This window comes from Leucopleurus acutus (genome assembly GCF_964270905.1).
Source record: "Leucopleurus acutus genome assembly, chromosome: 2".
Lineage (NCBI taxonomy): Eukaryota > Metazoa > Chordata > Mammalia > Artiodactyla > Delphinidae > Leucopleurus > Leucopleurus acutus.
The window spans coordinates 43,876,171-43,902,232 of NC_139143.1; the positions used below are offsets into that span (position 1 = coordinate 43,876,171).

A 26,062-nucleotide genomic window follows, 5' to 3' on the forward strand; every position below is an offset into this window, starting at 1 on the left:
TGCTAAAAACTATACTAAGATAAACATAAAAATCAGAAACAAATCAGTCACAGACAGCAAACCCCAAGTCTACAGTTGCTCCCAAAGTCTACCGCCTCAATTTTGGGATGATTCATTGTCCATTCAGGTATTCCACAGATGCAGGGTACCTCAAGTTGATTGTGGGGATTTAATCCGCTGCTCCTGAGGCTGCACGGAGCAATTTCCCTTTCTCTTCTTTGTTCACACAGCTCCTGAGGTTCAGCTTTGGTTTTGGCCCTACCTCTACCTGTAGCTTGTCCTCAGGCATCTGTGCCCACCCAGACCAGACAGGGTTTAAGCAGAAGCCAATTAGGGGGCAGTGGCTCACTGAGGCTGGAGCAGGGAGGGAGGGGTACGGTAGTTATAATTGGAATGCGTAGTGAGCCTGTGGTGACAGAGGCCAGCGTGGTGTTGCAACAGCCTGAGGCGCACTGTGTGTTCTCCTGGGGAAGTTGTCTCTGGATCACAGGACCCTGGCAGTGGTGTGTTGCACAGGCTCCCAGTGGGGTGTGGATAGTGACCTGTGCTTGCATACAGGATTCTTGGTGGCTGCAGCCGCAGTGTTAGCATTTCATGCCCATCTCTGGGGTCTGAACTGATAGCCATGGCTCACGCCTGTCTCTGGAGCTTGTTTAGACGGTGCTCTGCCTTCTGTGGGCAGACAGGGAAGGAATCCCCTCTCCTTGTGTACCCTGAAACAATGTTCTCTTGCCCCTTAGGCAGGTCTATACTTTTTTCCACACTCCCTCCTGGCTAGCTGTGGAACACTGGCGCACTTCAGGCTGTGTTCACGCAACCAACCCCAGTCCTCTCCCTGGGATCTGACCTCCGAAGCTGGAGCCTCAACTCCCAGACCCCACCCACCCTGGCGGGTGAGCAGACAAACATCTCAGGCTGGTGAGTGCTGGTCAGCACTGATCCTCTGTTGCGGGAATCTCTCCACTTTGCCCTCTACACCCCTGTTTCTGCACTGTCTTCTATGGCTCTGAAGCTTTCCCCATGCCCACCTCCCATCTCCACCAGTGAAGGGGCTTCCTAGTGTGTGGAAACTTTTCCTTCTTCACAGCTCCCTCCCAGAAGTACAGGTCTCATCCCTATTGTTTTGTCTCTGTTTTTTCTTTTTTCTTTTGCCCTACCCAGGTGCGTGGGGATTTTCTTGCCTTTTGGGAAGTCTGAGGTCTTCTGCCAGCATTCAGTAGGTGTTCTGTAGGAGTGGTTCCACATGTAGATGTATTTTTGATGTATTTGTGCAGAGGAAGGTACTCTCCATGTCTTACTTCTCTGCCATCTTGAAGGTCTTCTCTCGGCAGAATTTCCAGGTTCAAGGTATTCTGTTTCATTAGAATTTTTCCATATATCTCCATCTCAGTTTTCAGAGTCTTTCTTTTTCTAATCAATGCCCAAACTTTAGCGTAAGAGATTCTGAAATTGTGAATTCAATTTGCATTGCAGTTCAGCCACAGGATTAGGTGGTGTGTTTGTTTTTCAGGAATCTTGGCCCTGTGGCTACAGGATACAAGTGTTTCTTTTAGGGCAGATGTAGAAGCTTCCAGATCCAGACCTTGAGCAGGAATTTAAAGCTTTGTACTCACAATTTTCTTTCTCTTAAGTTCTCTGGTGCACTTAGAAGTACACAACCAACTCCATTACTTGCCTTCCTTAAAATGTTCTAGGACAGCAACCACTTGGTCACCCAAAACCTTGCTTCGATTGATTGTAGATGTCTGTGGGTGTTAACTGAGGTGATCTTCTTTCTCTACGCTCCATAAACTACTTGTGTGCCCTTTTTCATGGGCAATGTTAATTCCTTTAAATCCAGTTGTATCAAAGAACCAATCCCAGACTCTTCTGTTACTCTGGGATAAATTTTGGTCCAAATATGGAAGCAGAACTACTATTGGTATTATGAAATACGAGATTTATTATGGAATTAAACTTTATCCAGTTGCATGAGAAACTGCTCTAAAAAGATCAGAAAAATCACTAACCAGCTGTCTTGGAGTTGGGGCTTTCAGGAAGCTAAGCACATCTGACTGCTGGGGTAGAACTGGGAAGAGGGCTGGGGTTAGAAATCTATAAAAGTTTTTTGCTCTTCATGACTACTGCTTCTGTAACCTCACAGTGAAGCATCTGAGACTGGGTTGGAATCACTGTAGGTAAGCAGGACCAGCAGTTAAGGAGAGCTGGATGCAGAAATAAGGAGAGCAAGAAATAAGGAGAGCCTGTCCATTTGTTTGGTGCATTTGTCCCCTTGCCACCTCTGACCAAGGATGCCTTCAGAGTGGAACAGCTGTTGCTTCATTTCTACCTTGCATTTCATGCCAATTTCTCAAACTCTAACCCCAACCTAGAACCATACAAACAAAGTAAGTCTGGGAAAACTAGCTCCAATTTAGCCTTGATGACATTGTACAAAAACAGTAGATAACTACAAACTTTCTGTCTCCCTCCCTCTTCCTCCTCTTCCTCCTGCTTCTTTCTTTTCTTTCTCTATCCCTTTCTTCCTGTTTTTTTTGTTTGTTTGTTTTTTGTTTTTTCCATGCTACATGATTTCTGGGATCTTAATTCCCCAACCAGGGATTGAACCTGGGCCCATGGCAGTGAAAGCACTGAGTCCTAACCACTGGACCACCAGGGAACTCTCTCTTCATTCCTTCCTCCCTCCTTCCCTCCCTCCCTCCCTCCCTCCCTCCCTTCCTTCCTTCCTTCCTTCCTCTCTTTCTTTCTTCCTTTCTTTCTTTCACTAGGTAGACCACCAGTGTAACATTTCACATTGGGGGCTAGAAGGCATCCTTGTTTTGTTCCCCATCTCAAAGGGAAAGATTCAATCAAATATTTCACTATTAATCTGGTATGTGTTGTAGGTTTTTTTGTAGCTACCCATTTTCAGATTAAGGATGTTCCCTTATGCTCTTCATTGCTAAGAAATTTTGAAAGACAAACTGATTCAAATTCCAATTTTACATTCTTGAAATAAATCAGCTTGGTCATAATATTTTATAATTTTTATTAGTTGTTTAATATGCTTTTGTTTGAGACACAATTCACATACCATAAAATTACCCTTTTAAAGTATACAGTTCAATGATTTTTGGTATATTCATACTTGTGTAACCAGCACCACTAATTTTAGAACACTTTTATTACTCCATTCTTAATATTTTTTAGAGATTAGACTGTAATTTTCTTTCTTGTAATGTTTTTATCTGATTTTAGTATCAAATTTATGATAGTCTCATAAAGCCAGCTGGTAGTGTTCTATATATCTGTTTCCCTGTAAGGGTTTAGGTGAGATTGGCATTAATTCTTTTTTAGATATTTGAAATAGTTCATCAATAAAGCCTTGTGGCCTGGAATTTACTTTGTTAGATGGTCTTTTTCTCCCAACAATTTTTTCACACTGTGTATACTTTTTATTGAAGTTTAACATATATTAAAGTGCACAATCTTATTAATTCAGTTCATTGAATTTTTAAAAAGTGAACGCACCCATGTAAATAGCACTCAGATAAGACATAGAACATTATCAGCACCTCAAACTCCCCATCTTGCCCTTTCTCAGTTATTATCTTCCCAAAGTAACTATTATTCTGCCCTCTCACCAAAGATTAGCTCTGCCTCTTCTTAAATTTTATATTAAAGGAACAAAAAGATGTGTATTCCTGTGTCCAGCTTCTGCTCAGTGTTATACTTAGGAGACTCGTCCACGTTGTTGCATGTAGGATTAATTGGATCTTTTCTATTGCTATATTGTATTTAATTAATTTGTAAATTCAGCTGTTTAAATATCAGCAGTATTTCTTACAGGTACATATGCAAATCTATATAAGTTTGAGAATCTTTATATATATGCAAATCTATACATATTTATATACATGCAAACCTATATAAATTGTTTATATTTCTATAAGTGGAATTGCTGAGTATAAATATATTCAGTTTTAGTAGGTACTGCCAAAAGATTTTATAAAATGGTTGTACAAATTTACACTTCCACCAGAAGCATATGAAAGGTCCAGCTGCTCCACATCCTTTGAAACTTGTTATTTATCAATTGTTTAAATGTTAGCTATTCTGGTGGCTCACTGTGGTTTTTAATTTGCATTTTCCTAATGACTGATGCTGAGTACCTTTTCATACACTTATGAATGCCTGTTTAAAACTTTTCCCCAATGTTTACCTGTTTGTGTATCTCTTTATTGTTCTGTAGAAGTTCTTTACATATTCCCAGATTTTCCAATAAATGTAACACAAAAATTTTCTTCCAGGCTATAACTTGTCTTTCTGCTTTCTTAATGATGTCCTTGGTAATAGAAATACATTTTAATAATGTCTAATTCATGAGTCTTTTCCTTTCTAGTTACTGCTTTCTCTGTTCTACTTAAAAAAATCTTTGCCTATCATTTTATTTTTCATGTTTAAGTCTGTGATTCATCTCAAATTTATTTTTTGTATGGTGTGGAGTATGGTCAAAGTATTCATTTTTTGTGTTTTTTTTCCCCTGTTGGATAGACAATTAATCTAATAACATTTATTTAAAAGGACCATTCCTTATATACCACAATGCCCATGAGTCAGGTGATGTGATATGTGAATCTCATTCCAGAGAGGTTCTCTTCCTTTGGTTTATTTACTACACTGTTTTCATTTCTATAGAATTATATTAAGACTGATATCTGGTGGCTCATATCCTCTAACCATTTACTTTCAAGATTTACATGGTAACTCTTGGCCCTTTGCATTTCCATATAAAATTTAGAATCAGCTTGTCAGTTTAAACACACACACACACACACACACACACAAAATCCTGCTTGAATTTGTATTGGGTTTCTATTGACTCAGTAGTTCAATTTGTGGACCATTAACATATTTACATTTTTGAGTTTTAAATTCATGAACATGATATATCCCTCCATTTTTGCAGTCTTCTTTAATTTCTCTTAATATATTCCAGTTTACATTATAGAAGTCTTGAACATCATTTATTAGATTTATTCCTAGATATCTTTTTCAAAATTTTATTTTCTAATTGTTTATTTCTTAAACATGCAATCATTTGACCTTGAATCCAGCAATTTTGCTAAATTTTCTTTTAAATTCAATAGTTTATCTGCCTATTCTTTTTGATATGCTGCATAAACAATCATGTCATTTGTGAATAATTATCATATTTTTAAATTCTTTCCTTTCCTGTATCTTTTATTTATTTCTTTTATTTTATTGCATTGGCTAGAAACTCCAGTACAATGTCGAATGGAAGAGATAATATTGGTTTTACATAGTCATTATAAAGCATGATATTTCCTGTAAATTTATGGCAGATATCCTTTATCAGATTAAGGAAATTCCTTTTGCTATCTAATTTGCTGAAAGACTTATCATGAATGTGTGTTCTAATTTATCACTCTGCATCTATTGAGATAGTCATATCTGTTTCTCCTTTACTTTGTTGATGTTTTGTATTACATTGATTGATCTTTGGAAAGCTAACCAGCTTTGAATTACTAGAATAAATCCATCTTGGTCATGATGTGTTATATATGATTATCTTGTGTGTGGTGTATGTGTTTGTGTGATTGCTAATATTTTTTTATTCAAGTATTGTAAGATTGGTTTAATATTTTTAAATTAGTCAATGAAATTCCTATTTTGATCATTATACCATCCTCTGTAAGTACTGCTGTGTTCAGTTTCTTAATATTTTGTTTAGAAAATTTGCATTTATGTTCTCAAGAGATGTTGAACTCTAATTTATTTATTTCTTTTAATGCCCTTGTCAGGTTTGGGCATCAAGATTATGCTAGTCTTATAAAATGTTTTGGAAAGTATTCATTCTTTTTTATTCTCTGGAATTATTTATGTAACATTAATATTATTTTTCTTTATATCTTTGCAATAATTCAGCAGTAAAGCAATCTGGATGTGAGTTTTTGTTGTTAGGTTTTTAATTACTGATTTAATTTCTTCAATAGCTCTAAATTTTTAAAATATTTTTAATATCTTATTTAATAAGTTTTAGTATGTTGTGCTTTTTAAGGAATGTATTTCATTTACATTTGCTAAGTTATTGGTATAATGTTGTTCATTATATCCTCTTATTATATTTTAACGTGTATGGGGTCTGTACTGATATCTCTATTTTAATTCTTGATAATGGTAACATTTTAAAATTTCTTTCTCTTGATTACTTTTACTAGGCATTTAAAATTTTTTCTAAGATTTTTTTGAAAAACAACTTTTAACTTAATCTTCTGTAGTGTATAACTAGTTTCTATTTTATTGATTTCTGATTTATTATTTCCTTTCTGATACTTTCTTTGAGCTTAATTTGGTGTTCTCTGTTCATTAATTCTTGATATGGAAGCTTAGATAATTTTGTTTTGGCTTTTATTTTTTTCTAACAGATATATTTAAACCTGTAAATTTTTCTCCAAAAGTGCTGTATTTGCTTCCCACAATCTTCATATTTTCATTATCATGATACAGAAAAATTGTCTAATTTTCCTTTTGATACCTTCTTCTATCCATAGTTTATTTTAAAGTGTGTTACTTAATTTTCAAACACTTGGAGATTTTTTAGTTATCATTCTTTTGTTTTAATCCTTTGAAACTTTTTGAAACATGTTTTATAGCCCAGAATATGGACAGTTTTGGTAAAATGTTACATACGCCTTTGAAAAGAAGGTGTAGTTGTTTTATGTCATTTTCTATAAATTTCTCTTAGGAAAGTATGATTTACTGTGTTTTTTTCCCTCCACTTGTTCTCTCAGTTATTGATGGGAATTTGTAAAATACCTGTGTTACTTTCCTAGGGCTGCCATAACAAATTACCACAAATTTGGTAGCTTTAAACGATAGAAATTTATTCTCTCTTAGTTCAGAGGTCAGCAGTCCAAAATCAAGGTGTCAGCAAGGCTGGTTCCTTTTCCTGGGAGAAAGAATCTGTCCTATGCCTCTCTCCTACCCCTGGTGGCTGCTGCAATCCTTGGCATTCCTTGGCTTATAGATGCATCCCTCCAATATCTGCCGCCATTGCACATTGCCTTCTCCTCTGTGTGTGTGTCCCCTTCCTTTCTGTCTCTTACAAACACTGTGGTCTTTAGATTGAAGATATACTCTGTTAATCCAAGATGATCTCATCTCAAGATCCTTAACTTATAATTAAGTTAAAAGACTTAAATCTTCAAAGACTCTTTTGCCAAATAAGTTCACATTCACAGGTACCATGCGTTAGGACATGGAATATCTTTTTAGGGAATCACCATTTAAACTGCTACAATCACCAAATATGACTGGATTTGTCTATCTCTCCTATCAGCTATAGGGATTTTTCTTTATGTAATTTAAAAGCTATGTTATTACATACATGAAAATTTTGAATTATTATATTTTCCTGCTTAATGACTCTTTTATCATAATGAAATGTCCCTCTTTACCTTTCATAATATTTCTTGCCTTAAAATCTATTTTGTATGATATCAATATAGATACACCAGCCTTCTTTTTTTGTTTCCTGTTTTTGTATTACATATGTTTCAAATCTTTTACTTTCATCCATTCTTTGTTCTATATTTAAAATTTACCTGGGAATTCCCTGGCAGTCCAGTGGTTAGGACTCTGTGCTTTCACTGCTGAGAGACTGGGTTCAATCCCTGGTCGGGGAACTAAAATTCCACAAGCCGCCCAGCACATCCAAAAAATAAATAAAAATAAAATAAAATAAAATAAAATAGATCTCTTGTAAACATCATATACTCAGATTTTGTTGTTTCATTCAGTCTGAAAATCTTTGCTTTTAATTAGAATGTTTAGGACATTTCAGATTAATATAGTTACTGATATAGTTAGGTTTAAACTAACTATAGTTATAGGTTAGTTAGTTATAGGTTTCTCACATTTTAAAATTAATCAAGTATTTTTATTATTCTATTTTTTTCTCCTCAAGAACATTTTAGCTGTACTTTATTTTCTTATTAATGCTATCTTAGAGACTCCAATATAGATCCTTGATTTATTATAATCTAATTAATTATAACCTATTATAATTATATAATCTAATTTATTATAAATAATGATTTTTACCACTTCCCAAACAATGCAAGAACCATAGCAGTTTAACTCCATTGATGTTCTCCTGCCATTTTCTACTGTTTTTTTTACATATATTATATATCTCACAAGACAGTATAGTTGCTGCTTTTATAAAAGTGGTATTTATTTATATTTATCTACACATTAACTCTTTCTGTTACACTTCCTCCGTATTGCAGTTCTATCAGTTCTATGTGACACTATTTTCCTTCAGCCTAAAGAATTCTTTCTAAGCATTTTTGTATTGCAGGTCTTCTGGCAATAAATGCTTTAAACATCTTTCTACGTATGGTTCCTCTGTTACTCTTTTGTCTATTTACGATCCTTTTGTCAATCTGTGTTGTGTCTTGGATATTTTTTTCTGTCCTAGTTTCCAGTTCATTGATTTTTCTTCAACTGTGTCTAAACTGCAACTAATCTTATCCAAATTCTTAATTTCAGTATCAAATGCCCCCTCCTGGTTCAACTAACCTTCCCAGGGGGGAAAGTAGCCCAAATGCTTGGCTCTCACCTGGATTTTAACCTTCAGTGAAACCAGTTTGTTAGCACTCTGATGCATTCTGTATGTTTTAAATTTTACCCAGCATTTTTTCTCTGCGGGTGAGATGGGTGGAGTGATGTTTGATTTGAATTATTGAGATTACCATTACCAGAAGCAGAAGCTTCCTAAAGAATTTTCATTTTTAATTTTAAGTGTTTTGGAATTTTGGATGATGTTACTTAGTTCCAGTTATATAGTGTTAGAACAACACAATTTTTTCTAACTATGTACTAGTCTTACTTCTAATTTTTAAGTGTATTTAGCTTTTTTTTGGTGGACTACTATATGATCACTTTTACATGGGTATAATATTATGATATCAAACTTAGGCTTGATAAAATGGGTTGCTAAGTTCTCTCCTTTACCTCTTGGAAACACCTGAAATTACATTTAGAAGTATATATTACTTGAAACTATGATAGAATTATAGGTGAAATTTTTTCTTCTATTTTTACAAGTTTCTTGGTCTATTCTAGCTTTCTATATCTGCTTTAATGAATATTAGTAATTTATATTTCCATTTATATCATTTAGGTTTCCAAAATGTTTAACATCCAGTAGTCTACAGTTTCATAAATATTCTCATGTTTACCCAGATATACTCAAATTCTACTTAGTTATGTCTACCTAAATTACAACTTCATAAAAACTTATCTCTATTAGCAAAGATTAAAAGCAAATAATGAAGGTAAAAATAGTTACAATTTAGTGAGTCATTTGATTTCTCTCACTAGTTATTTTAATTCACTGCTTTCCCTTTTCCCAGGCATTCCTTGTGGGCCACCCCCAGCCATCGCCAATGGAGATTTCATTAGCACCGACAGAGAATACTTTCAATACGGAACAGTGGTGACCTATCGCTGCAATCTTGGAGAGAGAAGGCAGAAGCTGTTTGACCTCGTGGGTGAGCCGTCAATATATTGCACCAGTGAAGACAATCAAGTTGGCATCTGGAGTGGCCCTCCCCCTCAGTGCATTGCACCTAATAAATGCACGCCTCCAGTCATTGAAAATGGAATAAGGATGTCTGAGAACAAAAGCTTATTTTCTTTACGTGAAAGCGTGAGGTTTAGGTGTCAGCCCGGCTTTGCCATGAAAGGACCCTCCACTGTTGAATGCCAATCCCAAAACAAGTGGGGGCCGGAGTTGCCCAGCTGCTCCAGAGGTGAGTCTGACTGAGGCTTTGAAGGGGCCTACAAATGACGTGAGTTGTAGGAGGATAGAGAGGTTAGTGTCGGTTCTTGGGGGAGGATGTGTGGTGAGCAGTGTGGATGGGTAAATTTTCTTGGGAGGAAACATTAAATAAAGCAGGTGTGTGTGTATGTGTGTGTGAATGTGTATGTGTTCAAACTCAGAAGCAAAGATAAATCTGGGTAAAGAATGTAAAATTTCCTTGTGATGACACTAGTGACATCATCTTTCAGTTCTTTCTGTTTTTCAGTTAAAATAATCTTTTAAAAAAGTTTATTAATTACTCTTGAGTGTTGTAACTGCGAATATGTAATGACTGATTCTTCTTGTTAGGCACCGCTGTATAATCTATGGATTCACTTAATTTTTTTTTTTATTAAATTTATTTATTTATTTATTGGTTTATTTTTTGGCTGCATTGGGTCTTCGTTGCTGCACGCAGTCTTTCTCTAGTTGCAGTGAGCAGAGGCTACTCTTTGTTGCGGTGCGCGGACTTCTCATTGCGGTGGCTTCTCTTGTGGAGCACGGGCTCTAGGCACACGGACTTCACTAGTTGTGGCACGCGGGTTCAGTAGTAGTGGCTCGCGGGCTGTAGATCACAGGCTCAGTAGTTGTGGTGCACGGGCTTAGTTGCTCCGCGGCATGTGGGATCTTCGTGGACCAGGGCTCGAACCTGTGTCCCCTGCATTGGCAGGCAGATTCTTAACCACTGTGCCACCAGGGAAGCCCCACTTAATTCTTAAAACAAAGACATGAGGTAGTTACTATTCTTTCCATGTTTTACAGAGAAAGTGAGTCTTAGAGAGATTGGATAACTGTGCAAGATTAAATAGATACTAACTCTGTGAAGACAAGAACCCAAGCTTACCTGACTCCAGAGCCAGGGAAATCTAAAGCTACTCTAGATATTTCAAGGAGTGAGGGATTTAGTGCAGGTAAGAGAATATAAAGGTGTTAAAAGGGCAGGAAGAGCAAAAGGAGGAAGGCAGTGTTCCCAGAGCTCAGGGGGCTGCCATTTCTCCTGGACTAGAGCACAGGCACCTGCACTCACTGAGCATGTACTTCCTCCAGCTGCTCACGCTGCAGAAGCTGCTGCTGCTGCCAGAACATAGCTGAGGTTGCTGGAGCCTTCAGTCACTGGCATTGATAGAATTAATGTTGCTGCTGCTAAGGAAGAGCCATCAGTTGCCACTTCCTGAGCCTCCTTTACAAGAAGAATGACTTCTATCATCTTCCTACCTTTTAATTTAGTATATATGCCTCCAATTGTCAGAGCTTAACCAGGACCCAGCTGGCAAGGAAGATTAGCAGTTGTACTTTCAGGCTTCTGGCCCCAGCAGTCAAAGGAGAATGCAGAAGTGTAAGGCTGGGAGTCAACAGAGATTTAACCAGCACAGCGCTTAAATGATCACATCACAGTGCACTTATTAATCAAGACAAACAGGGGGGTGATGAGCCCTGAAATTGGGTGCTACAGCATCAGAGTATTTACAGAGTCCTTAAGGGGGTCATTTATTCTAGTCCAATGCCCCATTCTATACTTGAGAAAGCTAAAGTCCAGAGAGACAAACTGACCTGATCTAAGCCAAAATGAAATGACTTTTCATGTTACTACAGTTTTATATAATTTAGGAGATTCAAGTGCATTCTGATTCTAAATTCAAACCAACTGTATAAAGAGACAGAGGCTCAGTTACAACATATGGTATGGAATATGCACTTTCATTGTGAGGGCAGTAGGGTTTTTAGAAGATTTCATTCGATGGTGGCCCATCTTCTCATTGGAATGAAGTGAATGGTTAAGCAGGACCTGGCCCTGCAGAGTGCAGAAAGGAGACTTATCTTCTCCACCAACCCATGTCAGGTGGTGTGACCACTGGAGAGGAGCTGGAAAGAGATGAGAAGAGATGTATGAATCTTGTTTGTCACAGCAGAGTGTGATAGGTGATTGGGAAATCTGTTGGATGAGATTTGGACTCAAGCTTTCCTTATTGCCAAAAAGGTGGATATAAATTGCTGGTGCCAATAAAAATTAAAATAAAAATATAAAATAAAAAATCCATCAATAGGGGCTTCCCTGGTGGTGCAGTGGTTGAGAGTCGGCCTGCCGATGCAGGGGATGCGGGTTTGTGCCCCGGGCCGGGAAGATCCCACATGCCGCGGAGTGGCTGGGCCCGTGAGCCATGGCCGCTGAGCCTGCGCGTCCAGAGCGTGTGCTCCGCAACGGGAGAGGCCATAACAGTGCGAGGCCCGCGTACCGCCAAAAAAAAAAAAAAAAAAAAATCCATCAATCTACCAACTGTGTACTAAGTGAACAATAAAAGGAAGAATTGTGTAGGGGAACTGTTTGTTGTGTCATCTTGGGTGTGTACTTTAGATGGAAAACCATGAACTGAAGATGTCTCAGTTCTAGTCACTGTCCTGCAGTGTATCAGTTCTATGACTTTTCGCAAGACTCTCTCTCTCTCTCTCTCTCTCTCTCTCTCTCTCTCTGTGTCTCTGTTCAATTTTGCCATCAATAAAACGAGAGGGTGTTAGTCTACCAGATTTTTAAAAACAAATAGATTTATGCTGTTGATTGTCTTAGCCAGTTTACCACTGAGGAAAAGTTATTTTCACACAATTAACAGCACTTTGGTTCTCTTTCCCTAGTATGTCAGCCACCTCCAAAAGTCCCGCATGGTAAACACACCCCAAGCCACAGGAACAACTTTTCTTCTGGGCAGGAAGTGTTCTACAGCTGTGAGCCTGGCTATGATCTCAGAGGGGCTGCTTCTCTGCATTGTACGCCCCAGGGAGACTGGAGCCCGTCAGCCCCCAAATGTGCAGGTGCCTATACTGTCATCTTGTATGTGGATCAGTCTCGTTGTCCCTCACAGGAACATCTCACTCCTTTGTGTGTGTGTTTTTTTTCCTAGTGAAATCATGTGCTGACTTCCTGGACCAGTTGCCTAATGGACATGTACTCTTTCCACTTAATTTTCAGCTTGGAGCAAAAGTATCCTTCGTTTGTGATGAGGGGTGAGTGTGAGTTTGCCTGGCCTACTGAGCACTGAAACTGAGGTCAATTCAAAAAGGCAAGGTTTAGTGTGATTTTTAAAATAGGAACTACTCAGGGATGTTAAATTTGGGGAGTGTATATGGGAAGTTAAGAGTAAGGAACAGGTGGAACTAATAACATAAGATATGAAGAGAAAACTGAAACGTATATTAGCTGGCATGCTTAAACACAAATACAACTACTGTTTAAGAGTATACATAGGTGACACATTAAGTGAAAAAATCATATTTTCCAAGCATAAAAGAAAAAGAGTAATTTGGAGAGTTCCAGAAAAAGTTTGATATGTGACAAAAATCTTATTAAAAATAAGATCATTTAAGAATTATTTCAGAAAATTTTTTAACCATCCAAAGTGAATTTTGTAATAAGAGAGAAAGTATAAGAATAAGCATTTTTAATCCAGTCATATATCACCTGGTTGATAAGAGGCCAAGGGCTCTGAAATGGTATTATGGTGGCTGATATTAAAGTTTTAAGTAAGGTCATTCACTTGACCTTACACAGCATGCACATCTCTACATGGGAAGTATCAAGCATGGGCAACAAAGTACCTGATCTCAAAATGTTCCAAAGAATCCTTGACAGGCACCAAATAACATTTAGGAGAATTTTGTACAAGAGTCATTTCCAATCTCCTTTCGTTGTTCCCCCCAGAACATTCACGCTTACTCTTCCGTAGCCCAGCGTGCTGTTGTGAGCCTTCTGCATAACCACCACAAATATAGAGACAAAAGAACAATCTTTGTTCTCTTTCCAGCTATTCTCTGCTTGTCCAGTGCAAACTGGGAACTGTTTTACTAGCTGTTCCAGTGTCATCACTTGGAGGATGTTTTATTCCAATAATGACTATGAGTAGATTTATCAGCTTTACCGTGGGATGCACAGTGAGAGACTGATTTCTCTGAGCCTAGGTCCAGGATGACGGCGATGGCAGCTATGCTACAACTGCCTTCTTCAACTTAGGCTGGGACTGTATTATGTGACCACGTGACTGTGCTTTGCTGTTCTCCCTCACTGGAAGCTGTGACTTTTCCAGATTGATGTGGCCTCTGAACCTCTGCCACCTGCTGGTTTCAGATCCTCAAAATGCTGAGATTTTTGCAAATGGAATGGCATTTTGGCTTAAGCAGCTCACATATTCACTACCATTTTCTTCCTTAGATTCCAGTTAAAAGGCAATTCTGCTAGTTACTGTGTCTTGGTTGGAATGGAAAGCCTTTGGAACAGCAGCATTCCTGTGTGTGAACGTGAGTAGAAGGGATAACACTTCAGGCCAATCTCTCCCTTTAATCTATTTGGTAATTTGACCCATGGCCTCCCCAGCCGTGGTTCTTCTATTTTCTAATCTGAATTATTGGTAAATAGTTGCTTATTTTAATAGTATTTTATTGTGGATCAATTTGTTGTGATGCACTTTCTTGTGCATCATGTGTTTTGAGAACTATCTGATCAATCTCTGTCATTTAGAATTCTTTGTTTAACGTGATAAATCCTGCTGTAGTTTCTCTCTGAATCAGGAGAGATTAGCTAACGTGAAGCTTTGACAAATTTCTTTCTTTCTTTTTTCCTTCCTTCCTTCTTCCTTTTACTTTTTTATGCCATCAAGGTAAAGTCACTCTACAATATTCCTGTCTATTTGCTAATATACAAATATGAAACATTCATTCATTCAATTATTTATTGAGCACATACTGTGTGCTTGATGTTCTTCCAGGCACCGGTGTTATAGCAGTGAACAAGATAAGCAAATTCCCTGTCCCATGTTATTTATACTCAAGTGGGAAGATGTACAAGAAAGAAAATAAATTAAATCTTATGGAGATGATAGGTCAGAGCAATGTAGAAATGAGGGGAAAGTGGGGAACAGCATTACACAGGGTGAGCAGTTTAATACTCCTTAAACTCTCAAAATTTGCATCTAAATAAATTATGCAAAGATTCAGAAATAATAAGATGATTAAAAAATGAGTCTCCTATATGCAATGCCACCACTGATTTCCCCTAGTCTACCCATTTGTATTTTCCCAATAGAAGATAGGACTTTGCCTCATCACTTGATCCTAAAGATTGGAAAATATATAAATTTTAAACTAATCCAAATTTTACTAAAAGGTTTATGTTGCAAGAAATCTGCTCAGTTATCCTATGACACATTTTATAGTAAAACTTTATTAAAAAACATAACTTCTGTATAGATCCTGTCATCCAAGAAACCCAACTTTCACTGAAGTAACATGACAAATGGCTGTCCACTGGCCTGGGTTAGAGCTCAGTTACTGATTGTACTATTCCTCTTACTTTTCATGACTGTTTCTAATTTAAGTAGCTTCTTCCAAATCCCAAGCCTAATAAGAAACACTAAATAGAAATAAGGAAAGGACTGTTTCAACAGACAAGCAGATACCAGAAAGAAGTAACAATTTGAATCCTGATGGAAAGTAAAGAAATAATAATAAGCAATCCCATGCATCAAAAAAAAAAAAATAACAAAACAGTATGGATCATTTAGAGTTTTTACAATGAACCATGTATGTTTCAATTCATTGTGACAGCACTACTGTCATAATCGGTTGATGGTTACTATGGGTAAGTTATTAAGGAAAGGTTTCATATGATTAGGTGATTAGTACATATGGAATACATTGTAGAAATATTTCCTAAGAATGTAAGTTCCCTGGAGAACAGAGACTTTATCTGTGCTCTTCACCATTTCATCCAGCCGACCCTGACGAGTGGCTGACACAGAATAAGTGCCCAATGTGTTGATTAAATGAATGAGTTACTCTCCAATAGATTCTCTTTCTTCTTTAAAAGTTTTGGTACGTAATTAAAGGTGTAAAGTTTCTATCATCCAGAAAACTTAAAAGTCTGGAAGATTCAGGATAGGCAAATGCTTTTGTACTTTTTCAATTAAAAAAAAATGGGATTGAAATCTCACTTCACTTAGTCCATTCAGTGTTTTTAGGTAGTACCAACTATAACACCCGATGACTATAGATTACCTGTGGTGAAAACTCATGAATGACACTTAGAGCTTTTGCCTTCTTTCCAGAAATCTTGTGTCCAAATCCTCCTGATATCCTTAATGGGAGACACACAGGCAAACCTCTGGAAGTCTTTCCTTTTGGAAAAGAAGTCACTTACACATGTGACCCGCACCCAGAGAGAGGGATGATCTTCAGCCTCACTGGGGAGAACACCATCCGCTGTACCAGTGACAGTCAAGGGAACGGAATTTGGAGCAGCCCTGCCCCTCGCTGTGGACCTCCAGGTTACTGCGCGCTACCCCACATTCCAAATGGATTCAGAATATCTAAACCAGACTCTCCAAGTTTCCGTAATTACAATGTGGTGTTTATTTGTGCACTCGATACACTTAAATGCCAAAACAATAATAAATGGTTTTAAGATACATCAACATGTAAGATTGTGATGATCTTTGCTTCTAGAGGGCTGGTGAAAAGAGATGGAGGAAATGGGTGGCGGTTCTAGTTCTAATTAGAATTAGAAGGAAAATGTTTTCAAAGCATAGGAACTAAAAGCAAATACCTATGAACCTTAACTAGCATAAGTTGTACCATCTTCACAGGTTTTGGAGAGAAGCACAGACCAGCAGAGAACAAAGCCTGGCAAAATCGCTTTTAATTAGCTATTTGTCCAGAGACCACTGTGTGTTCTCTCTGAAAACTGGGCTGCATTGTAAACAAAACACAAAGATTCTTTTAGCCAGTATGGGCTAAGTTCTAAGTTAAGATAAGGCTTACTTGCTCCTTAGCCCCGCACTAATTTCAGCTGTTGAAGTTTTCCCTCTTTGGTGGAAAGAAAAAGCAAAGCAATGTGAACTCAAGGGGAAAATGCAAAATAGAGTGTTTATTTCTAAGGTCTGGAGAAGGTATCCTAAGGTAACCAATACCACTATGACACCCACACTCAGGAAGTGAAGAAGGAAGGGGAAAGTAAATTGTCGAAGTGACCCTAGTCCCGGCATAACATACTGACTGCTGAGGAAGTCTGAAATAAAAGAGCAGTTCTGAAAGGAAAGGGACCAAGAATGGATATTCAGAAGTCGTTTTTGCCCTCACTCTCCTTCTGTAACACCATGGCTTCAGCTTGGGGTGTCCCTATGAGCCTGTTTACAAACACAGACACCTAGTTCAGATTCACTGAATCGGCAGTGAAAGGCAATCTTCCCCTAAGTTCTATGACTTTTTTCACCAGTACCCTATGCTGAGATGGCAGTCCTAGTTTTATCAGCTAGATTTTTTAGACTGGAGACCTGCCAGACCATCTTCATGTGTGATTTGGCCTTGGGTAGTAGATTTTAGTCATAAGGGGGACTCCTTGAACTAGAAGCTAGTATAGCTAATATTCAAGCTCTAAAATGAAAAGAAACAGGCAATATAGATGGATGTATTTCCTGTGAAGCCACCTTGAAAATAAGCCAAATTTTCATATTGAGAAAAATCACTTAATTATATGTTAAAGAAATGAGAAATTGGTTTGCAAGTCTTCATACAGAGAATTATCTGGGTGCAGAATTGGCTCTAGCATAGCTTTTACTCTTTGAAAAAATAATTGAAAGGGAGGTGGAGGACAGCTGGAATAGAAACTAAAAGAGAAGTTAGTGTCAAAACCAAGTGGAAACGATTTCTATTTTTCCAAACATATACACTTTTTTGATTTCATACTACTTGAATCCAAAGTGAGTTTTCACTTCTCAAACCTAGAGCTTTAGGTGTAGGGGCTTGGAGCTAAAGCTAGAATTTGATTCAACATATACTTCACACAATGTTTCTGTTTTTGTTTTGCTGTTGTTTTTATTTTGAAGAGATGCTGTTTATTTCCTTGTTGTGTTGAAATGGCCAGCTTAGGAATCAGACCTAGAAAGTTGGTGGCTGCTTCCTAGTTTCAAAAAACATCTTGAGTCGTCCATTCTTGCTTGTAAGCATGGGGTTTGATACACTGAAGTACAAAGAAACCAGACCAGGTGTAACCTGAGCAGAAACACTCCTCTGTCTCCCTAAAAATGTGAAAAATTGAATTGGAGCTGTCTTTTACAGTAAATGATATGAGTCAAATGCCCAGATAGCAAAATAGCCTTCCGGATAGTATATTTTCTAATGGGCACATGCTAATGGAACTTTCCCTTCAAAGATTACAAGGAAATTATCTTTCCACAACTAAAAGTTTCTTTTGTTCTGATATCAAATCGAACAAGAAAGAGAAAAGGAAGAATGGCATTGGGTATCTTTGTGTTAACTCTGATGTTCTTGATTTTTTGGTCTCTAGGTCACTGTAACACCCCAGATCACTTTCAATTTGCCAAGTTGAAACTCCAGACCAATGAATCTGAGTTTCCCATTGGGACATCTTTAAAGTATGAATGCCGCCCTGGGTACCACAGGAAGTCATTCTCTATCACGTGTCTACAAAACCTCACGTGGTCAAGTGCCAAAGATGTCTGTAAACGTGAGTAAGCCCTGCATTGGAGCGTTCCTATGTTTGTCAAAGTATCTCTAGGATCTTATTTAATTTCTCCAAATTTTAGAGATGGGGAAACTTTGTCAAACATGTTCACATAGGTGGAGGTCAGAGTTGGTCTTGTAGGTCACCCCTAATTATTGTTTGAAATGCTTGTCTCCTGAGAATGTTTCAAGGAATATTTGCAGGAGAACTCCATTTTTTTTATGGGGTAGTGAATAATGAATTACTCCAGATCAGGAAAAAAAATCTGTAAGGAGACATAAACTGTTTGAATAACGAGGTAATAAAAACTTTTATACTGGTGGGATATAAGGCCACAAATGACCTTTATATTTAGATAAGAGATTTGAGGCACAGATAGGAGAGATTTAGAGGGGAGGTCTCTTTGAAAGTGGTGCTTAGTGGGTGGCTGATACCGAGGCAGTCTGGTGAGGTTCCTTGTTATACACTAACAAAAGTTCAAATTACTCTTCCTGGCTCCAAAATTCTCTTTCTTTCCCAAGGTAAATCATGTAATACTCCTCCAGATCCTGTGAATGGTGTGGTGCACATAGATACAGACACCCAGTTCGGATCCAGAATCATTTTTTCTTGTAATAGAGGGTGAGTGGGCAGGACCATCTCTTGGTTCAAGAGTTCTAGGACAGCGATACTACCTTCTGGTCATATCTTGGAAAAGAGGACTAGGCTATTACCGTCTGTTCTCAAGAAGCTTGAACATGGGTGTTTAACTCCTAATTGAAATGGACAAAGGTATGATAAGATTTGAGGGGAAATCTGTCTCCTTGCTGGAAACCAGGGCAGTACATACAAGAAAAGTGAGGTATTCACCAGGTAGAAAGGAAGAAAATGAGGGGAGGGCATAGTCAAATGGTACAAACAGCGCTTGCGCAGAGCAGGCATTGCTGAAAGAAGGGGAAGGCCATGGAGCCACTGTGTAGAAAGCAGATCCTATAAGGTAACTGCACTCTTCGTTTGCTAGGGCTGCCATAACAAAGTAGGACAAACTGGGTATCTCAGAACAGCAACAAAATTTTATTCTCTCAAGGTTCTGGAAGTTAGAGGTCCAAAATCAAGGTGCCAGCAGGACATGTTCCCTCCAGAGCCTCTGAGGGAGGATCCCTCCTTGCCTCTTCCAGATTATGGTGACCTCAGGGCTTCCTTGGCGTGTGGCGCATCACTCCCGTTTTTGCCTCTGTCTTCCCATTGCCATCTTCATTCTGTGTCTGTGTCTTCACATGGCACTCTCCTCTCTGTGTGGGTCTATGTCCAAAGTGCTCTCTTTTTGTAAGGACTCCAGTCATATTGGATTAGGGCCCACTCTAATAACCTCATCTTAACATGATTATATCTGCAAAGGCCCTATTTCCTAAAAAGGTCACATTCATGGGGATTGGGGGCTAGGGCTTCGACATACTTTTGGGGGTGCGCTGCTCAACCCATAACAGAGTCCCCTGTGAAAATGTCAGACATAAAGTGTTTACTGGGCGGCAGTCCCACCCACAAGGGTGCTTACCCTTGCTCAGTCTCAACCCCACTCCCAGTGGGAGCAGCTGAACCAGTCAGAGAATATGGGCCAAATTTGCACTGCCATGATAAACACTGAAAAGGAACTTGTGGCCTTCAGCATATTTGCTAACCAAGGCCTTACAGATCATAGTACCTATAATCTGACAAAGTGAAATTAGAGTAAATCTAAACACTTCTGTCTTTCTCTGAGCATTTTTAAGTACAATCTATAAATTCTCTGTCTGTACCCTCTTTATAATGTATTACGGAATAAGAGTGAACCTCTCAATGGCATAAAATAGAAAACCGTTGAGCTTGTGATATGTTACAGGAAATTAATGTAAAAAGAGCAATCTGAAAAATCAGAAGAATTGTCCTCTTACAAAATAGAGTTACTTCTAAGAAATAAGAGAAACTTTTAGAAAAATCTCCTGTTTACGTTTCTAACAAGATTCAGTTGCACGCTGTTTCTGTGAAACTAGTTAGGAAATAGAGAATGTTTGCATATGAATGAAAAACACAATTGTCAAACTAAAGAAAAATTCTGTGATAAACACACTGAATATTGTAGAAAATTAAAGCAGAGGGTAAGAAGATAAATTAATCAACTTCTCCCAGAATTAAGTGGAAAAGGATGAAGAAGCAGAGAAAAGAGAAGATATGTCTAAAAGAGTACTGGGATTCAAATTACATGTAACAAAAATTCCAGAAGGGAAAACAATAAGCCCATATTTATCCATCAATAGGGAATTATCTGTATTTCAGGGATCATGAAAAAAACCTCAAGAATGCAGAAAGGAAATTAATAAACTATAATAGCTGCAAAAGAAATTAATTTGTATTGATATCACATTGATCCTTCACATCACTAAATTGCAGAAGATGGAGTTTCTAATGAGCTAAGCTAGTATTCACATCTAGAGGCTACAGATGTACAGTAAAGGATAAGCAAGGACCTAAAAATCACACCTGTGTACTTTACAAGAAGCATAGTTCCTGGGAGAAGGAAAAAGATAAACTCAGACAATCCATAAGTATTTTCTGAAAGGATAATGATAAATGCTGGTGAGGTAGAAAATTGCCAAAAGTCAAACAAAAGAAAAACAAATTTTTGAAAAAGTTCAAATATTTTCAACAAAGTTATAAAACTTAATACAATGACAGAACTAGTTGTTAAAAAGTGAAATTTGACAATGTAATCCTAATCCAATAACAATTTCTGAAGTCATAAAATATATCCATAGAACTAGCAAATAGAAGAAAGCAAAAAAAAAAAAAAACATAGTCTAGACTTTTATTACATAGGAGATGGGTAGACTGTATATATTTTGACACCAAAATTGAGAAAATAGGGTTGAATACCTGTGTTGTGTATGTACTGGGTTGGCCAAAAAGTTCGCTTAGGTTTTTCCAGAGGATGTAGCGGAAAAACCTGAACGAACTGTTTGGCCAACCCAATATATAACACATGAAATGAAATTTCAAAGGAACAAAAATCGGTTATTTAGCTTCCAAATTATTAGAGCAACTAAAAGAGGTTCACCTATCTGGTTCATGTAGCAAATGAGAGGGAAGAAAAAGGAATAGCAATATCCATCTCATTCACCAGAAATAAGCCCTTATATTTGGGGCAGATCGGCTGTATTCACTGCTATGTGCTTACTACTGAACATTATGAAGGAACATTATGAAGTGATGACAAAAGCAAGATCAACCATACCATTTAGTTCAGTAAATTTGAATGGTTTAATATCCCTGTTGAAAACCAAAAGTTTCCAAATAGGATCAAAAGCATCACAAATCTTGTTGTATTTACAAGAAACATGCCTAAACTAAAATGACATAGCAGTGTTAGTATACAATATGTATATTTATGTATATCAGGAAAATGCAAAACGAAACTTAAGTAACAATAATAATATAAGAAAAAACAGATTTTAAGAAGAAAATTGTCAGGCCGGTCTACAAAAGTATTGTTTTATTTAGGTACTGGGTACAATCCAAAATGAAACCAAGAAATGAAGAAGCAGAGCGAGCCATGAGGAGTTAGAGAGGAAATATTCCTTTCAACAGTGAGAGGATAGAAAAAGAGAAATAAGAAAAGTCAGATAAAAGAGGTGGAGTTTAGGCTAGTCCTTGAACTTCTTTCAGACTGTAGCCTTTCAGATTTGCCATGCATGTATGCATGCTGAGGAAATTGATGGGATGTGTACAGCGTGCCTATTTTTCATTTTTGGTTTCAGGTATCAACTCATTGGTCACTCAGCTGCTGAATGTATTATCTCAGGCAATACTGTCTTTTGGGATTCAGAGCCACCAATTTGTGAACGTGAGTTGAAATCTCTAGCCCCATTTATTCCATGCTCAATCCTACAGTTGGCCCCTAGAATTACAGAGGATAAATTTCATCCCTTTTGGCGATAGTATCCTTCTGATATTTGAAGAAAACACTCCTACCCTTAAAGGTGCTCACAATGTTCCAAGCTTCTAGTTCCTCCTGATTTTTCCTTATCCTAGGGTATAATTTATTTTAAATAATAGTTTGGAAGTCATTTAGAAGAGCACCCAAATTCTTCTTTTGTTGGTTGAACACCTTCCAGGTTGAAGATTGTTCTCTTTAGTGAAGTAAATGAATACAAGGTTAGTGAAAGTGCCTTCCTTCCTGTCTGTCAACTCTTAATCCCAGGTCATCTGTTCAAGCGGTGGGCCCTCCCTGCTCTCTTATTCTTTGTCTGGACAGTGACATGCCATCTTTCCCATGAGTTGTTTGGAGTATGAACTTTCTACACTTCAGGGCACATAGAGAAAGGAGCAGTTGCAAATTAACAAAGAACATAAAGATATAACCCTGGGTTTGGTGATAATATAAAAAAATCAGCTCGGTGCTTTGTGACCAGCTAGAGGGGTGGGATAGGGAGGGAGGGAGGGAGATGCAATAGGGAGGGGATATGGGGATATATGTATACGTATAGCTGATTCACTTTGTTATACAGCAGCAACTAACACAACAATGTAAAGCAATTATACTCCAATAAAGATGTTAAAAAAAAAAAGAAATCAACACTCTCCAACTCAACTGATAGTAGGATAAGTGGTAATGAATTTTCTAACAGGCCAGTGCACAGTATGTATCAAAAACCTTAACTGTATGCAAGCCTTTAATCCAGAAATTCTACAGTTCATGACTTTAAAAAATCACCGTGGGTTTCTGCGAGGATTGATGTACAGATGTTACCTATATTATTATTTTATGATAGTGAAAAATTCAAAAGAATCTAAATATTGTGCATATTTCCAAACAATGTTCTGGAAATAATCTACAAAATAATAATCTTATAAAGGTACATGGGATGTGTTCTAATAAAACAAGTTTAAAATATGCCGGAATGCATTTGACAAGAGAGAGAACACTTTCAAATGGAATCAGTTAGTATGTTTGTACTCTGAAATATTACTTAGATGACAAAGATATTTTAGAAAAAAAAATGTGTGTTTGTGTATTAATGATTGCACATTAAATAGTTAATAGTGATTCCTTCTAGATAATGGGCTTAAAGGTGATTTTTATTTATATTTTATAAATTTTCTACAATAAATATGCATCTTCTTAAATATTTTCTTAAGCAAAATTAAATAAATAAGTGTCTACTTTGATATTCATGCCAAAAATGATAGAAATATTTTATGTGCTCAGGAATGATTTAAAGTGCCTAGAAATTATCTGTTACTTGAATATTAGATTAAATTTGTCGATAAGATTATCTGTGCTTCATACCTTTTTAGCGGTAGTGTTTTTGATATATTTTTTCCCACTTCTTCTATATGCTACCTTTTCTTGAGTCAATATTGGCAAAATATATTTTCGTTTCTAACATCCTCATTTTCAAGATTATTAGCATAGAGTAGATACACATTCATTTATTTTTTTACTTCTGAATCTGTGATTGTTATGTTTGTCGTGTGTAATATTGTGTATTTGTGTTTATTTTTTATTAGTTGTACCAGAGCTTTTGGTTTTTATTTATTTGATAGACTATATTGTATGCTATACCATATTAATAACCAATACAATAAATCCAAATGCCCTCTACAGAGAAAGAATTGAATTAAAAATTGTTAAATAACATATAAATTCTCACTTATAAGGAGAAGTATGTGGACTATAATAATATATGGATACATTTATTGAAATAGCATTAATTGAGAAGAGCAGAGGTCATAATATTGTGGCTATCTAATCTGCGATTGTGTAAAAACATGTCTGTACATTAGCAAATATTAGACAAGAGCAGAAGTGTTCTGAATAGTGACATTTTGATCATTTTTTAAACTGGTTACCCAAATTCATAATTGGATATAAGTTTAAGAAACTGAGGTTTTAACTTGCTGTCCCTTTTCCCAGGCATTCCTTGTGGGCCACCCCCGGCCATCGCCAATGGAGATTTCATTAGCACCGACAGAGAATACTTTCAATACGGAACAGTGGTGACCTATCGCTGCAATCTTGGAGAGAGAAGGCAGAAGCTGTTTGACCTCGTGGGTGAGCCGTCAATATATTGCACCAGTGAAGACAATCAAGTTGGCATCTGGAGTGGCCCTCCCCCTCAGTGCATTGCACCTAATAAATGCACGCCTCCAGTCATTGAAAATGGAATAAGGATGTCTGAGAACAAAAGCTTATTTTCTTTACGTGAAAGCGTGAGGTTTAGGTGTCAGCCCGGCTTTGCCATGAAAGGACACTCCACTGTTGAATGCCAGGCCCAAAACAAGTGGGGGCCGGAGTTGCCCAGCTGCTCCAGGGGTGAGTCTGACTGAGGCTTTGAAGGGGCCTACAAATGACGTGAGTTGTAGGAGGATAGGGAGGTTAGTGTCGGTTCTGGGGGGAGGATGTGTGGATGGGTAAATTTTCTTGGGAGGAAACACTGAATAAAGCAGGTGTGTGTGTATGTGTGTGTGAATGTGTATGTGTTCAAACTCAGAAGCAAAGATAAATCTGGGCAAAGAATGTAAAATGTCCTTGGGATGTCACTACTGACATCATCATCTTTCAGTTCTTTCTTTTTTTCAGTTAAAATAATCTTTTTAAAAAAATATTTAATAATTACTCTTGAGTATTGTAACTGCTAATATGTAATGACTGATTCTTCTTGTTAGGCACCGCTGTATAATCTATGGATTCACTTAATTTTTTTTTTATTAAATTTATTTATTGGTTTATTTTTTGGCTGCATTGGGTCTTCGTTGCTGCACGCAGTCTTTCTCTAGTTGCAGTGAGCAGAGGCTACTCTTTGTTGCGGTGCGCGGACTTCTCATTGCGGTGGCTTCTCTTGTGGAGCACGGGCTCTAGGCACACAGACTTCACTAGTTGTTGCACACGGGTTCAGTAGTAGTGGCTCGCAGGCTGTAGATCACAGGCTCAGTAGTTGTGGCACATGGGCTTAGTTGCTCCGCGGCATGTGGGATCTTCGTGGACCAGGGCTCGAACCTGTGTCCCCTGCATTGGCAGGCAGATTCTTAACCACTGTGCCACCAGGGAAGCCCCACTTAATTCTTAAAACAAAGACATGAGGTAGTTACTATTCTTTCCATGTTTTACAGAGAAAGTGAGTCTTAGAGAGATTGGATAACTGTGCAAGATTAAATAGATACTAACTCTGTGAAGACAAGAACCCAAGCCTACCTGACTCCAGAGCCAGGGAAATCGAAAGCTACTCTAGATATTTCAAGGAGTGAGGGATTTAGTGCAGGTAAGAGAATATAAAGGTGTTAAAAGGGCAGGAAGAGCAAAAGGAGGAAGGCAGTGTTCCCAGAGCTCAGGGGGCTGCCATTTCTCCTGGACTAGAGCACAGGCACCTGCACTCACTGAGCATGTACTTCCTCCAGCTGCTCACGCTGCAGAAGCTGCTGCTGCTGCCAGAACATAGCTGAGGTTGCTGGAGCCTTCAGTCACTGGCATTGATAGAATTAATGTTGCTGCTGCTAAGGAAGAGCCATCAGTTGCCACTTCCTGAGCCTCCTTTACAAGAAGAATGACTTCTATCATCTTCCTACCTTTTAATTTAGTATATATGCCTCCAATTGTCAGAGCTTAACCAGGACCCAGCTGGCAAGGAAGATTAGCAGTTGTACTTTCAGGCTTCTGGCCCCAGCAGTCAAAGGAG

General features: G+C 37.8%; 1 protein-coding gene across 1 annotated transcript in view; it reads left to right on the forward strand.

Moving 5' to 3' along the window:
* Positions 1-26,062, forward strand: part of CR1 (complement C3b/C4b receptor 1 (Knops blood group)) — a gene marked incomplete at both ends in the record, with an annotated part of 116,442 nt that overhangs the window by 19,370 nt on the left and 71,010 nt on the right. Inside the window, 9 exons of the mRNA XM_082858325.1 lie at positions 9,423-9,821; positions 12,500-12,676; positions 12,766-12,868; positions 14,070-14,155; positions 15,961-16,179; positions 18,198-18,377; positions 18,896-18,995; positions 22,145-22,230; positions 24,304-24,702. Coding sequence (XP_082714451.1) covers positions 9,423-9,821; positions 12,500-12,676; positions 12,766-12,868; positions 14,070-14,155; positions 15,961-16,179; positions 18,198-18,377; positions 18,896-18,995; positions 22,145-22,230; positions 24,304-24,702 — 1,749 coding nt within the window. The remainder of the gene's footprint in view (positions 1-9,422; positions 9,822-12,499; positions 12,677-12,765; positions 12,869-14,069; positions 14,156-15,960; positions 16,180-18,197; positions 18,378-18,895; positions 18,996-22,144; positions 22,231-24,303; positions 24,703-26,062) is intronic.